General features: G+C 31.0%; 1 protein-coding gene across 3 annotated transcripts in view; it reads left to right on the top strand.

The window, feature by feature from the left end:
• Positions 1 to 12,988, top strand: part of LOC113403321 (glutathione hydrolase 1 proenzyme-like) — a 61,538-nt gene extending 48,550 nt beyond the window's left edge. For 2 of the 3 annotated variants that reach the window (XM_064216805.1, XM_026643825.2), the window contains 6 exons: positions 3,703 to 3,906; positions 9,953 to 10,202; positions 10,771 to 10,961; positions 11,238 to 11,478; positions 11,715 to 11,828; positions 12,025 to 12,985. In XM_064216805.1, coding sequence (XP_064072875.1) covers positions 3,703 to 3,906; positions 9,953 to 10,202; positions 10,771 to 10,961; positions 11,238 to 11,478; positions 11,715 to 11,828; positions 12,025 to 12,174 — 1,150 coding nt within the window. In that variant the 3' untranslated portion in view covers positions 12,175 to 12,985. Of the gene's footprint in view, positions 1 to 3,702; positions 3,907 to 9,952; positions 10,203 to 10,770; positions 10,962 to 11,237; positions 11,479 to 11,714; positions 11,829 to 12,024 lie in introns of all 3 variants that reach the window. The other variant, XM_026643824.2, reaches the window with a different exon arrangement.
• Positions 12,989 to 14,600: the final 1,612 nt, after the last annotated feature.

The raw sequence follows: 14,600 nt of genomic DNA, 5'->3' as shown, positions 1-14,600 counted from the left end.
CGCTAATAGCAATTCTAAGCGATAAATAAAATTCTGTATACTCAGTTCCAACCATAAGAGGAGAAAAGCCAAATAAACAAAATTTGACGGCAAATTGACGCGATATCGTTGGTCGAGAGCTTGATTAATTTATGATATTCACTATGGATTTGCGAAAAGATGGCGTTTTGAACGTCGACGAAACTGTTATCGGAATTTTGGAAGCAAAATTAAAGTAGAATTAGGTAGTTAAGTGTAATCAGTGTTGTATTATAAATAAATATAACTTAATCACAAACTTTTAGTAGTGCATTTATAGCTAGAGTTATTAGCAAATCGCATGAAACACATAAATCTAAGGTTTGTTTATCTTTTTTCCTACTTCCATTGCAATAGGCTATAGATATATTTTTCTGATTCACATTGCTACGCGTCTAGAGCTACAATTGGCAAGGACTCATTGGCAGTCTCCTAAGTCACGTGACATATCTATTTGAAATTGTATAAATATCACTATTGTGTTCTAAGTCTTGTTTGGTTACTATGTACACTACGTGCTGTTTATTGATATAGAGTCCCCCGCACCTAGCCTACTCTAACATAGACTACTAGTGTACTCAGTGGCGTAGTGCCCACCTAGGGCAAGGGCCGCCATGCATAGGAAAAGAATCGGGCCCTGAACCCGTCTTTCCACCCCCTCTTTAACTTATATTGCCCTTCAAAATTATAGATAGGAAAGAAAAATCTTATGAGCAGGGTCTATGTTTTTTAGCTTCAGGAGCTAGCGATTTGGCTGACACGCTCTTTTCAAAGCTTAGTTTAGAGGGCCCCCTGAGCTCCGGGACCCTGGTGCACTGCACCACCTGGCCCTACGATAGCTACGCCACTGAGTGTACTATCTCATCGATAACAGTGAGATACAGATAGAAAATTTTACAACTTTTTAGTATACCCTGTTCAGATAGCTTGATCTGTTTGAAAGACGGGCTAGTGAAACAGAAAATATAACATATATAACAGTCGATGGAACGATGGAATGCGTAATTCAAATTAGATTTTTTTTTTTTTTACCTTATTTTTCTAAAAAGAGTTATACCAGCTAAAGAGACCTCTAGCCATAAAACCCCAACCAAAAGTAACCCCGTTCGTAACAATAACTTAACAATGATCTTTAATAATGTTTTTTTGTTAACGATATTTTGTAACATTTACTGCCTGTTATTCGTGTCCCTAGCGTCCGACCGATGTAACATTATTTTCAGTGTTTCTATTTAAATTTTACTTTGAAGCAATAAAAAGTCTTAAAATTTTCGGATAGCGCTCGAATCTTTAGAGCCTTTTGTATTATACGTATTTTTTAAATATTACAACGATGACATAACTTTGCAATAACAAATTATGTTCGTCATTGCAAAGTTATGTCGATCAGAAAAATTTACATCTGTCTAAAAGATTAAGCTATCTTGTACAGGGTATATGAAACATTCCTTAAAGACATAAGTATATTCATGAATATTGATTTTAATAATGGCGCCGTTATGATAACCTAACCAAAAGTCACAAAACACTTTCGCTTTACCCTGGAAATGCCGGTTCTGGTTATCGGTTCTGACTACGTTTTATAATATGTAGTATATTATAAAACGAAGACCCTCACTCGCGTCTCTTTATCTTTCTATCTAAACGCGATGAAAAACTATCGAACGGAATTTCATTCTATTTTGGCCAATTAACGGAGTTATTCCTGAACGTTTAGGTTTATGATTTATTAATAGCTTGTGTGTATTGGCTAAAATTTGATGATTATTACTGAATATATCAAAAATCATGCCGACTCCACTTCCAAAGCTTTGCTGGCGTGCATTATGATTTAATCTCTTCATATGGATCACTGCGAAGTGGTCGGATCGCTAATACCTACCGAAAAAACATTACCTAAATACATAGATATTGTATTTTATAAAATATCACGTAGTTTGATTATGATTATGAGCAAACAATACATACTCGCTATTGATATCAGGAAGTATGTAAAGGAAAACCATGGACGCTTCCTTGTCTTGTGACCGTTCCGTTCAACAAAAAAATATCACATGACTTCATTTATATCAATTATAATGAAATAGGTAATAAAATAAATATGTATATATATATATAATAACAACACGTCTGTGTTCTAAATATAACACAAAAAAAATTATACATTTCTTTATTCTGTAAGATATGAATCTGGTAAAGATCGGTAAATTAATTATGGTGATTAAGATCTTAATATTTTTTTATTATGTTTCCTCACCACCGAGAACATACTTTGCTTCTAACTATATTACTATTTATCCGATTTCAATGACCTTCATATAGAAACCACGTGCTATATACATATATAAATATGTATGTTTTTATATTTATGTTTGAGGATAATAGACTTCAATACCCTTTGACCAATCACCATGATATTGGACACATCTTTGAATTGTTTAATGGAGAAGACTTTTACTATTCGTAAAACCCACATCAAATTCTATAGCATTCAATTTATTTGCCATAACAATTGTTATACAATTAAGCACGGAGAATATTATAGCCGAACTCATACCGAATAAAAGATTGCGAATGAATTTAAAGAGGCATTAGAACGCATGCCGGGCTAACTGTATCATGAAACGTTACTACCAGTCATTGCAATTATAGCAATTTGATTTAAATGGAAATGTTAAATTAAGGCCGACGTGACGTAGAATTTATTCGTAAATATCTAACTACAACGTTCTACGCATCAATAAGTTCATACATATATGTAACTGATTACTATTAATTATAATTATTCTACTAGATACTTCTATCGCGCTTCGTATTTAGACAATTTGTATAATCCGTTAGAAACTTAAAATTCTATGAAGTATTATTTTCGCGAATCTGAATTACGTATTATATATATATTTTATTATTAAAGAACATTAGTAATCTGTGCATGCAATACATTAGCAACATAGTATTACTTTTAGTATTGCCAAATAAATACAAAAATCAAAACTTATGTTAAAGAGTCTAACTGTAGGAAGGTAGTAAATATTGTGTTTCTTGTCGGTACTTCTACAATCTGAAACGATAATAGACTTATATAAATGTAATTAAAATGACGATTAAAGAGTGCTCGTAAGATCCTCCTCGTATTTTTATATATATAATCGAAATATGACACTGACTGACTCGTCACGAGATCTCCGAAACTATAGGTCCGATTGATTTGATTTTATGTAGTTACTGATTTAGAAAGAATTTTTGCAAAATTTCAATGTATTTTTTTTTAACAATTTTAACCGTATTAATATTTTTTTAATATTACTCAGTTTCCGTATCATATTTATCTAATAAAAATACATGACTTGTATTATTAATGTATGTCGTTCACTAGTAGTATATATTTTATAAAAAGAAAAAAACATATATATATATATATATATTTTTCACTTTTTATATAGATAAATCACCGTGTCTCGGTACAAAAGTAATAAAAATATTATGATTGATGGACGATACATTACAATTTGAGTAATTTGTATTGACTATCAACACAAACTCAAACTACTGAGACTAAAAATTTGGGGGGCGATGTATGGTGAGGGTATTTTATGAATTTTACAAATACTGAGTCGGGACGGTCATGCTGGTAAAAAACAAATCAGGTTAGCTCATTAAAAAAAATATTTAATTTTGTTACAGGAAAATGTACTTTAATAGTTCGAAGAACAAATTCCACAAGCCAGGCACACTTGTCAAGCCTAGCGAGGCTCTCTGTAACACGCTCCGAGTAATAGCCGAGAAGGGCGGGGACGAGCTGTACAACGGTACTTTGGCCGTCGAATTCTTGGAAGATCTGAACAGAGTTGGCAGCATCATTACCGCTGATGATTTGAAGAATTACCAGTGAGTTGTTTCACATTATGTTTAAGAGGAATTATTTATTTAATTTTGTTACTAGACAAAAAATATTTATTCATTTTAGGTACAAATATTTCATGATCATGTTAATATTTTTGGAACGAAGTGTTTACACGCGGCTCACACTAAAGTGCATTGCCAGAAATCGTTTCGTAAGCAAAAATACGTTATGCCCCTTCTAGGCTACCTATCCCTCTCTTTTTCTCTGACTCTTTCTATTATCTACGGTTTTATATAATTTTATTTAAACTTAATTTTTATTATTTTTTTAATTCACACGGAATTTCAATAACAATTTTGTTTCTTATAACCAGAATTAATAATTATTATTCTCAAACGTTAATATATTTCATTGTCTGTCCGGACGTCGCGCTACCTTTCTCTTTTTATATGTTATACAATATATATAAAGATACGAGAAGAGAGAGTTTTTCGATCAAGCTGAATGTTGAAGCTGAATGAAAATTCCCATGGCCCAGCCTTTGGGACACTGCGATAAAGGACACGTAAAGCCGTTGGTCCCGCGTCTAACGCTTCTCAAGATTGTCTGCGAATGAATGGAATGGCAAACATCGCATTATGTGAATTTGAGAATAGAGAATGCATCTTCGTTTGCACACACAGATTTGCTCTATAATATCTACGGTGCAGTTAGGTCGTCTCTCTTGAGAATAGACTCTGTGTCAGTAATCTGTCTAGAAGATATAATCATAACAGATTTATGGTTATATAATATTAATACTATATAACCATAAATCTAAAACCTTCCCCTTTTTTTAAGACGACTGACAGTGCATGCATTACATGACTTTTACAGCAATGTTTATATTATAAATAAATTAATATCAATTATATATAAATATATTTTTAAAAGGTAGGTATTCATTTCTATTTATCGTTTTATTAACCGTCTAGTCCATTCAATCGTTATCAATTCAAAACAATACTTATCTTTCAGTATGTTTACAAGCACATAAATACACACGTAAAATTTGATTAGTGACTAAATAACAAGCATTATTTTTAATCTATATTTTTTTATTTGTGTATTACCATGAATAAGAGACGCTTATTATTTTGAAAGTAATTTAGTTATCTTATGTTTTAATAAACAAACGGTTTATTTTATCTTAAAAGTAGTTTGTAATTTTTAAAACTGTTTAAATAATTGAGGTAGGATCAGATAGGAATAAACTAAACGGTACACTAACATCGTTACGTAATACATAGTTCGATAATAATTTAAGCAAAGTTCAAAAGACACAACAAACCCAAGAAGAAACGACCATGTTTTCATTAATGTTGGGCTATTCGTAAGCGTTTATGAAGTCATATATATTTTAAATTGAAGAAAATATTATTAAAAATTAAATTAAAATATAATTTAATACAATAGAGTAATAAAACTAAAATGTAATGTAAACTGATATTATAATTATTTGTATATTTTAATTTTTTTCTGGTAATTATTTTCTCGTCGATATCTACCTATACCTTATTATACTTATTTATATTTTTAATATCTTCGTTAAGGTTATATCATAAATATAGTGAATAATGAAAAACAATAATAGAAAAATGTTTGCCGATGATAAATAAATAATGATCGAAATGTTTACTTCGAACCTTAGATAACAAATCACGACCATGGATAACGACAACCTTGCCTTAACAAATATTAGGTAAACAAAGTGTTACCATTTATTATAATACCAGTTGCCGGCTGTGGGTCCGCTTGCGTTTTAGGAGCATATGTCCTTCCCTGAAGTTTCAGCTTGCTTCATATTAAATATAAAATTCGTTTCACTCGTTCGGCCGTTGAAGAGCAATAGACAGACAAAGTTTCTTTCGTATTTATAATATAAGTATAGAAGTATAGATTAAGTAAAATAATAAAATATAAAACATAAACGTAACATCCCGTAAATGACCCACAGTTGAGCAAAAGGCCTGTTCCTTAGAGAGAAGGACAGTGCGCAGTATATTCGTATAATATGACAATAATCTATACGGTAGATACGAGGTGAATTAGTACTCAAAATATGAAATTCATTTGTGGAAAAATATGAATCAGCGAATTACGACTAAATTTATTTTATCAGCTGAACGGTTATAACAATCAAACATTTCTTATTGTAATAGTTATTGTTTTTCTCATATTTTCTAAAACGATAAAGTAAAGAAGTTATTGTACATTAACTTTAAAAGCAATACAAGTATACATACTAATATTTATTTTAAAATATTTGTATCTAATATTTTTAACTATTTGTTTTGTTATTCAAAACAGTTACGTATGACAAAGACAGCGATCATTTAATTCTGTTTGTGATTAGAAACTGTGCATAACAATCGGCGCCGTTGCCTGTTTTTTTTTATGACATTGGTTGGCGAACGAGCATATGGGCCACCTGATGGTAAGTGGTCACCACCACCCATAGACAAAGGCGCTGTAAGAAATATTAAATATTCCTTACATCACCTATGCGCCACCAACCTTGGGACCTAAGATGTTATGTCCCTTGTGCCTGTGATTACACTGGCAACTCACCATTCTAACCGGAACACAACAATACAGAGTACTGTTATTTGGTGGTAGAATATCTGATGAGTGGGTGGTACCTACCCAGACGGGCTTGCACAAAGCCCTACCACCAAATAAAGTAAAGTATAAAACAGATTTAGTCACGAATAATAAGTCGATAACGCCATCTCTGCGTCATGTCCATAAAACTAATTAATTTACATTAAAGTCATTTGTTCGATTGATTTAAATTCCTCGACGATAAGCATTTATCAATATGTAACAATATACCTTTATTTTAACAGATTTTTTATTTTGTTTGATTTGCGAGGTAACATAACGAACCCTATCTGGTACATAAACATAACATAAACAGCCTGTAAATTTCCCACTGCTGGGCTAAGGCCTCCTCTCCCTTTGAGGAGTAGGTATGGAGCATTTTCCACCACGCTGCTCCAATGCGGGTTGGTGGAATATACATGTGGCAGAATTTCGTTGAAATTAGACACATGTAGGTTTCCTCACGATGTTTTCCTTCACCGCCGTGCACGAGATGAATGAAGATGAAATTATAAACACAAATTAAGCACATGAAAATTCAGTGGTGCCTGCCTGGGTTTGACCCCGAAATCATCGGTTAAGATGCACGCGTTCTAACCACTGGGCCATATCGGCTCTTTTTATCTGGTAACTTTGATGATTTGAACTGTCAAGATATAGGTATTTTGAGAGATATACTCTAGATAAGTGAAATAGTTAATATTAATATTCATGACAAAAGTGTCATGAATATTAATATTAACAAAGCTCTGTTTATAGTGCTCAATAAAGCAAAGCTGTTAGCAAATCGCAAGGAATACGTAAATCTAAGGTTTTATTTTTATTTCTTCTTCGATTGGTCTCGGCTATAGGTAGGCGTTAGGTAACAAAATAAATAGTACGATGTACTTATTGTGTTATTCAAATGAGGGCATCATCATTTTTAATATTAAGTTTATTGTGTTCTCGAATCATTAATGTGTTTACATGATAACAGCTGTTTATATAAGTAGAAGAATAAACGAATTCTATGACTCATGAAAGAATGTTTTTCTTGAATATTAAGCACTAATGATGAAATAGTTGCTATTGCTTGAATCATAAAAAAATGTAAATACATTTTGCGCGTTAGGAAGAAAACGATTTATAACTTGTTTACCAGTTCTAGATATTACGTTTGTAGGAGAACAATTTTATATTAAACTAGTTGACGCCTGCTTTGCTTGCGTTTTAGGGATAAAAAGTAACATGTCCTCCCTTGGTCTTCAAGCTTCCTTCATACCAAATTTCATCAATATTTTTCTGTTTTATGGGTTGGCTGTGAAAGAGCAACAGACAGACGGAGTTACTTTCGCATTTATAATATTAGTATAGAAGTATACATTACCATCTAGTGGCGACAATTTGTAAGTTGGAGAACATAACGTTATCGTGTTATTCTCGTATGAGAACTTTGAGAATAAAAAAAAAAACTTTAAATCCAACATATGCAATTGAGAAGTGAAAATTTTATATTTTTTTAATGTGTACGGAATAGGAATAGCATTACAAAAACAATAAATGATGCATGCATAATTTCATAGCTATATGGGTATTTATTGCCTATTATATATATTTGTATATTTATAGGGAATATGAGCTTGGAACATTATTTAAAGAAAGTACGTAACGCACATAGTAAATACAAGAAGGGTTGGATTAAAAAATTTCCAACAACAGTGGTGTTCTTTTAAATATTTTTAATGGTTTTAGATTCGATAATTTCGAAGTTTTAAAATAATGTGATGTTATGGTTTAATTTATTGATTCAATTTTACTGATCTTATTATAAAAAATATCTTATATTATAAAATAACAGTTATATTAAAATATATAGTATAACGCCCCAAAAAAAGTGTCAAGCTGAAACTTCACAAGTAGCTTCATTTTGACGAGACGCCCAAATATTTTCTCTCGGTTAAAAAAGTACAAGAGTTTCGAATGCCAAATTAATTACGGGAAAAATTCCTGTTTTTGTATTTCAAACAAACATTGGACCCGAGCCAGAGTTTGGGCATTTGGACAAACTAGAATTTTATCTATCGCTACCGAAAATCTCCGTAGATTGAATCGTGGGCATCTCGTTAAAACAAATTTACTCGTAATTTTTCAGCTGGTTAGAAATTAATTACGAAAAAAGGACAATGTACTGCGGACTATGTATTTTTAATACGAGAAAAAAAGTTTATTATGTACATTTAAGATCAGTAAAATTAAATCAATATATATCAGAACGTAATATCAAATAATTTTAGGTAATATATTTAAAACTGTCTAGGCGAGCGTGGTCACGAGTATTGTACAACTGTACGAGTACTTATAAGTACTTCGCGTTCGCTTCGCTCGCTGGCGACAATGTATTGAGACTCTAATCTACGTTGTCATAGGTTCGATGTAAATAAATAGACCATTGTTATAAACGACATCATTTATTAGTCGCAGACTATACAGGGGTCAACAGTTATCACCATGTAATCGCATCATATATGTATATTCGCGTGACATTGTGATTATTGGTCGATCATTTAAAAACAAAAACAATTTGTATTTTATTGAAATAGTGTTATTTATATAGAGCAGAGCCGATATGGCACATTTACTGGAATATTAAAATCTTTACCGAAAATACAATGCGGGTACAATCCCGGACTAACGACTAAGTTTTCATGTACTACTTAATTTAATTTATCTCTGCCTTGCGGTGGTCAAAACATCGTGCACAAAACAGTATGTATAGGATGGGATTCTATCACATTTACCTATTCAACATTCCGAATTGCTTCAAGCAGTATTTTAACAAATCAACAAGATGATTACGTATGTTTGGTTTATAAAAAAATGGCGAAGATTAGTAGTCAGAAGCATCGACCTAGATCCAAGAAGTAGATCGATCTAAATATTTAGTTCATTTTTTATAGGAACATAATAAATCTGTACAATTGGTGTCTTAATGTCTTAACGAAACAGCTGCGAATTGGTCGATAGATAGATAGATAGATATATATATGAGCTTTGAGCAAGCCCGCCTGAGTAGGTACCACCCACTTATTTATCATTTATCATTCTACCGACAAGCAGTAATGCTTTATAAAAATGTGTTCCGGTTAGTGGCATTGGCGATGTAAGAATGATTAAAAATTCTTAGGACGCCAATGTCTATGGGCAGTCGGGACCACTTACCATCAGATGGCCCATTTGTCCGACTTCCTAACTTTGATATAAAAAAAACATTGATAAGGGAAATATATAAAGCTGTTACTTAAATATTAATAATACATAATCTACCTTACCTTTGAAATTAATGTCAGACAAAGAACATATTTTAATTTTAGTACCACGCCCAATTTACAACAAACCTACGTAAACAATATTATGTATAAAATGAATACATAACTTCTCTTGTAATAGTTCCTAATGTTTTACTTTCAGGCCAAAGATCACAGACCCAATTTCCGTATCATTGAGAAATGGAGATGTCCTATATACCCCTCCACCGCCCAGCAGCGGAGCTATTTTGGTCAACATTCTAAACATCCTCAGCAGCTACAATTTTACAAACGAAAGTATAAATGGGACAGATAATAAAATACTCACTTACCACAGGATATTAGAAGCCTTTAAATACGCTTATGCGGCTAGGACTAAACTGGGAGATGAGAATTTCCTAGATTTGAATGACGTAAGTATTTAATTAACATCTGTTGTCTTCAATTTTTTTTTGAAAACGGAAACCATAATATATAACATCATGACATTAAAGTTTCTGAAAATATTTTACGCTTGATTTTGTATTGATATTTAATTTTAAACGAACGTTGGAAAAAAAAACAAAGAATCTCAGCCCGGATTATTGCCAAAACATCGTAAGAAAACTTAAATTTCTCAAAATATCCAGACAACCTTTGTCCTACTTACTATTATAGAGGGGTTACTTTATTTCTTTAGCACTAGCTAAATCTAATTTAAAACATAAAATTGCCATCACTCTTTGTATAGAATAGTTCCTGCTCAGTTATTAGCTTCGAGTAACAATCTCAAGTGGTTTAATGTAAGGCTCTAACGAAAAATATGTACATGATGGGTAGGATTTTTTAAAAAAATCCATTTCAATTTTTAATTGGTATATTCATAAAGATCTTAGTTAAGATGACCTATGTTTTAAGAGCGAAGTAAAAACTAGTAACAGTTCAGAAGTAAAATGTATTATTGTAGTGTTTCAAATATTTCCATATTTATTTTTATTCTAGTTCTTGTACAATATAACAGCACCCGACTATGGTCATGGAATTCGACTCAAAATAAACGATACTATGACAAGTAACGACACAAATCACTATGGAGCCACTGAGTACCATAAATCCGATTCTGGGACTGCCCATATATCAGTATTAGCGGAAAACGGCGATGCTGTATCATTGACCAGCTCAATAAACTTTTAGTAAGTGTTCTTCCAGTTAATACACCCTGAAAGTTGTTGATTTAATAGGAAATCGTAAGAACATTTTATTTCTTTATCTATTTGAATTATAATATAATTATTCCGTCTGCGTGGTAGCTCTTACGAATCACTTAAAACCTTCCAAAATATTATTTTCTTTGGAAAATAAATTAGCAATATGTATGTTTAGTAAATCACTGTTGATTTTTTTTACTCGCATTAGTACAACCAATACAGTTTTGTCTCATACTCATCAAGTATCATCCCGATTTACAGCTATGGCGCTGGTTTCTCGACTCTCAACACCGGCATCATTATGAACAACGTTATGGACGACTTCTCTTCCCCCGGTATCACGAACTACTTTGGTTTAAAGCCATCACCTGCTAACTTCATCGCGCCTGGCAAGAGACCTCTGTCCTCGATGAGTCCCAGCATTATCGTTGATAGGAATGGCAATGCAAAACTTATTATTGGTGCATCTGGTGGGACGAAGATCGTGACTGCTATTGCATTGGTATGTGGTTGCAATTCGCCGCTATATGTTATTTAAGGTGTTCACCTTATAAATCAACTTCGCTCATATACACTAAAAGAAGCTTAAACTACTACACATCACCACAATGCCCTATTATATATAATATTTGTATTAATATTGGTTCTGCATAATCAATTAATCAAAGACAATGTTAATTTCCCATAGACTTACTAATGCTGTTGATTCTTGATATCGTAACCTTGAATTTGTTTCAGGTAACAATGCGTAAATTATGGTTCGACCAGAACATCAAAGAAGCGGTTGATGAAGCTCGCATTCACCATCAAATATTCCCGATGTATGCTCAATACGAATTTGGCATAATAGAGGTAACTGTCATGCTGATAGTTTCAAATGAACATATTCCATAACTTATACATTTTCATGAAATATTTTTAATTAGATTAGTTTTAGAATAATTTGGAACAAAATTATAATATTTAATGAATGTTAAATAAAGAATAGCAACACTTAAAACATTTCATAATAAAAAGTACATTTTAAATACATTATTTCTTATTTCAGGATATAGTCAAAGGTTTACAAGCAAAGGGTCATGGTATGGAGCGATATGGTGGTAGGGGTTCCATTGTATGCGCGCTCTTCAGGAACCAGACAGCAATATATGCCAATGCAGATTTTAGGAAGGGAGGCGATGTCGCTGGAATTGATTAAGAAAGCAGTGCTTATATTGTGCAATTTTAAATTATAAAAATCAAAAGACTTTTACTTCACTAACATAAGCGTGATTTTAATGCCGTAGTTTTGTTTTTGAATGCAACATTTTAATGCACCATGTTTTTTTTTCTAAATTGCAACAGTATATAGCTGTTACTTATGTTTTCCACAAAATCGACCTAATTTTAGATTATTCAAAGTTGAGTCCCAGTGATAAATTAATTAAATCTTGATAATAAGGTATTTGCTCACTAAGTATTATTGTTGTTTTAATATTATATTCTTAGATACCATAGTGAGATATTTTGTCTGAACTAATACTTCATAAGCACTATGTACTTTATTAGAAACAAACGCCCATAGTACTATAATTACGAAAATATTTTTTTTTGAGGCTACAACTATCAACCATTCTTCTAGAATAATTAAATATTTATTTATAAAAAAATATGCATATTTTAAATAACCTCCTATAGCGTAATTATAATTATCTAAAACAAAATATTCAAAGCACAGTCTTTGAATATTTCTCAATTCTCATTACGTGAAATAAAATAACAGATCAAGATACAACCATCGTCGTTTATTTTAATAATAAATACATTACAATATATTTTTTGCGTTCCCCTTGAAGTGTTGCTGTATCAAAAAACTAAAACATTAATGAATGTATTAAATACAAAGAATGAAATGAATGACAATAAAGTATAAAAAGGCTCGAAAATCGAGAAATTTAATGAATTTGTATTATTATTTAATTTCATCAATGTTTAACACTTGTTTATATTTTCTTAATGTCGAAGTAATATATAAATGTGGAAAAGACCATTATTGTTATTTATGTCATTAAAGTATTCTGTCATAGGAGCCGATTGTAACATTGCTTTAAATTTGACTTTAAAATGACACGACTGTCTTATTGTACAAAATATAGAAATATTTATCTATATAAAAATATATCAATAAAATTGATATATAATATATTTAAGAATGAATAATAAGTGCCAGAAGTGACAATGAGAACCTTTATCGTGAAATTGTATGAAATTGTAGACGTTACTTGATTTTCGAATATTGAATACGAAATGTCATTAATGACAAATTTCCCATCGAAAGAAAAAAAAAAACAAAATAAAATTTGATGTGACATTGGCAGAATAGTTTACGGTGAAGCACCGCTATAACAGAATAAAAAAAACTCCAGTAGTTCATATTATCATCTTTATTATATCTCATTTTATCAAGTAACAAAACATTCCTTAAACAGCATTTAATTACATTAATTTATATAGGTCACAAGCAGTATTAATTAATGTTTAGATTCTAGTTTACTTAATAAAAGCTTAGCCAGTACGGGATATGATGTAATTGATTGATCCATTCGTGTCGTCTTATGTATAAACATTGTATAATGGTGATTAAAAAAGTGGGTCTTCTTCTTTCGAATGTCAAATCAATAAAGATAGAAAGAGAGGAATCAGTATTTAACTAAACAGCCTCTAAGCAATGTTTAGTATGTAATTTACAACTGCACATACTTTTTACTATATCTTACTTTAATATTTTTTATAAAGTAAACATAAAAAAACCACTTTCTTCTCAAATTACATTGTTAAAATATTTGTGTTAAAAATTATACAATTTAAATGTATTGTTTTTGATAATTTTAAGTAAGTTTCAATGTTACAGTTGAACTGTGTAAATATATAGTTGAAATGTGAAATTGTCTTCAATAAAACATGCTAAGTTATAAACTGGGAATAAAATTATACAAGATGTTTGTTCTTAATTTTTTTTTATTAATTTGCTGTGTTATACATATTTGTCCTACTGCTCTACTCATCATATTTTTTAACTCGAACACATAAATATTATTTCCCTTTATTATTTATCAAACAATGCTCTAACAAAGCAACCTCTCCCTCGTAAGGGTGTGTTTAATACTAGACAATATAGCAAATTATCAACTATAGGCTTCTAGATTTAACTTATTTATTAGTCTACTACACCCATGACTTCACGGTTACTTGCACATTCTACCATAACAATAACAAATTATCTGGAATGAAAATATTTCAACTTATTCAAAAACCTTAAGTGCAAACCGAGGCTATAAAAAAACTAATCAAATTATTTTCTCATTTATACCTAACATCCATATACAATATCATTAGTAGTCATAATTTGCATTGTAATTGCATTGCACTATAATACTTATAATTAAACTACAGATATATTTGATCTTTATTTCGAGCTTATATTTACAAATTAACAAATAATATCGAAATAATATACTTTATAGTCTATATTAATAAAGTCGAAAATTGATTAACTTTTCTTCAGAAAAATGCAATTGGTAAAACTTTAATTGTTAATAATATTTTGAAATTGGAATTAATACACAGAAAATGTTTTTATTTTCA

This window comes from Vanessa tameamea, chromosome 13 (genome assembly GCF_037043105.1).
Source record: "Vanessa tameamea isolate UH-Manoa-2023 chromosome 13, ilVanTame1 primary haplotype, whole genome shotgun sequence".
In the NCBI taxonomy this organism is placed as follows: Eukaryota; Metazoa; Arthropoda; class Insecta; order Lepidoptera; family Nymphalidae; genus Vanessa; species Vanessa tameamea.
This window is presented reverse-complemented; position numbering and strand designations above follow the sequence as displayed.